At 40.4% G+C, this 3,433-nt stretch overlaps 1 protein-coding gene across 5 annotated transcripts in view; it reads left to right on the top strand.

The window, feature by feature from the left end:
* KLF11 (KLF transcription factor 11) overlaps window positions 1–3,014 on the top strand; it is a 13,903-nt gene extending 10,889 nt beyond the window's left edge. For all 5 annotated transcript variants that reach the window (XM_017853727.1, XM_017853754.1, XM_017853718.1 and 2 more), the window contains exon 4: window positions 405–3,014. In XM_017853727.1, the coding sequence (XP_017709216.1) occupies window positions 405–685 (281 nt within the window). In that variant the 3' untranslated portion in view covers window positions 686–3,014. The remainder of the gene's footprint in view (window positions 1–404) is intronic.
* Window positions 3,015–3,433: the final 419 nt, after the last annotated feature.

The following is a 3,433-nucleotide window of genomic DNA, read 5'->3' on the forward strand; positions in this document are numbered from 1 at the left end:
TGCTACATTTTAATTAATTTATTTTGTTTTTTGGTAAAGATTGGATCTCACTTTGTTGCCTAGGCTAGTCTGGAACTCCTGTGCTCAACTGATCCTCCCCAGCTTCCCACAGTGCTGTGATTACAAGCATGAGCCGCTGTACTTGTACTTTGCCTGATTTATTTTTAAATATATTTTGAAAGATTAGTTTGAAATCTTTGCGTGCTAACATACTGCATTTTAAGTGTGGGAGGAATAAATGTCTTTTGGAGGATTTCTTGACCCAAATCATCCAATTCCAGAATAATAAGATATCACTTTCTTCTGAGTTCGATGGACATGATTTTAAAACGACATGAATTAACCCCTTGAATAAGGTGCTCAGCATTTCCTTTCTCTTTAATATGTATTTTCTCACCTCATAGGGGAGAAGCCTTTTAACTGCAGCTGGGATGGCTGTGATAAAAAGTTTGCTCGTTCGGATGAGCTATCTCGCCACCGCAGAACTCACACAGGGGAGAAGAAGTTTGTGTGCCCGGTATGTGACCGACGTTTCATGCGCAGTGACCACCTGACGAAGCATGCCCGGCGCCACATGACGACCAAGAAGATCCCAGGCTGGCAGGCAGAGGTTGGCAAGCTGAACAGAATCGCCTCTGCAGAGAGCCCAGGGAGCCCACTGTTCACCATGCCAGCCTCTGCCTGAAAGGTCCCCTGGGATATCACTCATGGGGTTTTTAAAAACTTTCTTTTCAGGAATGGAACTGATGGATTTCTCTCCCACTGCCTCACCCCAAAAAAAAATGGTCTTGGGGGCTAGGGGAAGATCAGGGGCTGGTTTTGATGAAAGTAAGTTAAATTTCCTTTCCACTTGGGACCCTGTTCAGTGTCTTTTGTAGTTTCAGAAGATTTTTTGTTTTGTTTTGTTTTTTTAAAGAAATGGTAGAAAATTTGATAATCTAAATCACCAGCATTCAAACAAATATTTCGGCAATAAAGTTTACAAAATCTGGATTTTTATGACCTTTCTATTGATGTTTTGTAGAAATAAGACAGGGTACTAATTTTTATACTGTTTTTTATAAAAATATTTATATTGTTGGTGCTCAAATCACCAATTTCTAGCTAGATCATTTTGCAACCTTCTTTTCAGCGTTTAATAACTAAGTTTTTTATAATGACCCATCTTTTAGTAAACTTGACATGTTATTCCACCAAAAAAATCAGAAGTTATCTGGCCTTTGAGATCTTTTTGGAATTGGACCTGGTTGAATAAGGACCTCTTAAAAGGGAAAAATAAGTTTTGCAGTCAGCTTCTTCATAACATTTTCAAGGAAATTCTAGGCAATCATTCCTGTCACTCAAGAACTAGAATTTTGGTTGACTGGAACTAGTGAGCTGTGTCCATGGTGTGTCATGAAGGATGTACCCCAGAGAGTAACATGAGCCACTGGGCAGATCCCAGGGACCAGTACTTGCTGCAGGATCTAGTCTGTGTGTAATAGTCTTGGCCATGGCTCCGCTGAAAGCAAGCCATTCAGTTTCTTCTTTGTACCTAAAACACCAAAAAAGATAAACACTGAAATCCAGCGTCTTTGTCCATGGTCAGTTGACTCCTTTTGCTGTGGCTGCATCCATACTGTATTGTGGGTAGAGTAACTTCCCAGAAAAAAAGGAAATGTCTGCAGTGGTTGGATGAACTTTCCGCCAGAGTACAGCTTAGCTGAGGTGAGATTCATGTGCAGGCAGGCAGTGCCAAGATTCTGCTTCCTTTGTTTGCCAAATACTAGAAATGCAAGGAAATGCAAGTTATGCTAAATGGCGGTAATACTAGCCAACTGCCTTTCTGTTCATTTTGTTTGAAGGAAACTTTTTTGACCAAACAGAATATTACTTGGAATGGTGAGTCTTACAGTCTACCTAGAAAATGGACGTTTTTCAACTGTGTGAGCACATATCATAGATAAATGAGAGAATGTGGCCGCCTGTGTTGAAGAAGCCACTGACACTGGTTTTTGTTAAACATTGGAAGTTCAGGCAGTGGAATAAATGTAGGAACATACAGAATGTTGCACTAATTTGGTAGCCTGGGAATTTTTTTTATTGTGCAGTATGTATTTAAATTTTGTCTTGTGTGTTAATTATCGGCATTTACCTTTATTAAAATGATGGTAAGGTGGAATATTGAATAAAACTAGGTTTTGTGTTTTTTTCTTTGTAGTCTGATAAAATCTCCACCTGGTCATTCGTTGTATGTTACTTGATACCCATTCGCTTGCCCCTTTCTGTCAGCAGTTCCTTGACACAAATGTGTGTGTGTTTCAGAGGTTTTCAGTTTGGACACTCCATAGGTGAGTGTCCTGTTATCGTGAGACAGTGCAGTTGCTGTCTTATGTTGTGCATAGTTTGTGTTTCCTCACCACCCAGTCCTTTCTCCTGCTCATCAAAATAAGCATAAACATTTTTGTACACTATAAATGGCATCAAATTTGGATATTTTTCTTAATTATGACATGCAAAGTAATGTTAGTCCTGCTAGTATTCTGGTGGATAAGGTCTTTTGAGTATTTGGTTGCTTGTCACAGAACATTCTCCAAGTAGTGCTATTTCTAAAAAAGAGATACATGTTGAAAAAGGTTTTAATTTACACTTCCATTTCCTGATTACATTTGGAAATACTTTGTGTAAACCATCCCCCTTCCACCTCCATTTGTCTGTTGAAAGATTTTAAGTTGGAAACAGTTCCTGTCTGAAAGCTATTCTGAGAACCACAAACCTTGTGTGTGGATTCAGCATGGAGCCCCTCAGCTGGTGGCTGTGGGTGCTGATGGCTGCTGGAGAGGTGGACTCCCCTCGTGCACTTTATTGCCTGGGCAGTTTTGCTTGATCTTTTGTGACTTTGAGCCTTTTAAGTAGTTTGAATAAGACTTAAAATGTTTCATAATTATGTTTTATGTAACAGACTTTGACATTATTTAAATGAGTATGTAATGTAACTTTTTTCTTTGAATCATATAAAACTTGATTTTAAACTGGACGTGCATCCTGTGTCATTTAACTGTACCTGGTGGCCTAAGTATACCTAGAGACTTTTTGTAAGAGTCTAAAATTCATTGTGTATTGGCTCAAACTAAACTCTCCTCTTTGTTTTCTGGAGTTTTATTCTGTTTCTTTAGGTTCTTTGGAGGGTCCTTTCCGGAAAAAAATGTGTGAAGAGCCGGGTGTGGTGGCTCACACCTGTAATCCCAGCACTTTGGGGAGTTGAAGCAGGAGGATCCCTTGAGCCCAGGAATTTGAGGCGGCCGTGAGCTACGATCACACCACTGCACCCTAGCCTGAGTGACAGAGCAAGACCCTGTCTCAAAAAGCCAACATGTGAAGTGGCCACTCTGGCAAGTGTGCCGGGTGACCCTGTGGCCGTCAGTGCTCATGCCCTTTCTGTGTCAGGGGTGGC

The sequence above is a fragment of the Rhinopithecus bieti genome, unplaced genomic scaffold (assembly GCF_001698545.2).
Source record: "Rhinopithecus bieti isolate Rb0 unplaced genomic scaffold, ASM169854v2 scaffold_1530, whole genome shotgun sequence".
Classification (NCBI taxonomy): domain Eukaryota; kingdom Metazoa; phylum Chordata; class Mammalia; order Primates; family Cercopithecidae; genus Rhinopithecus; species Rhinopithecus bieti.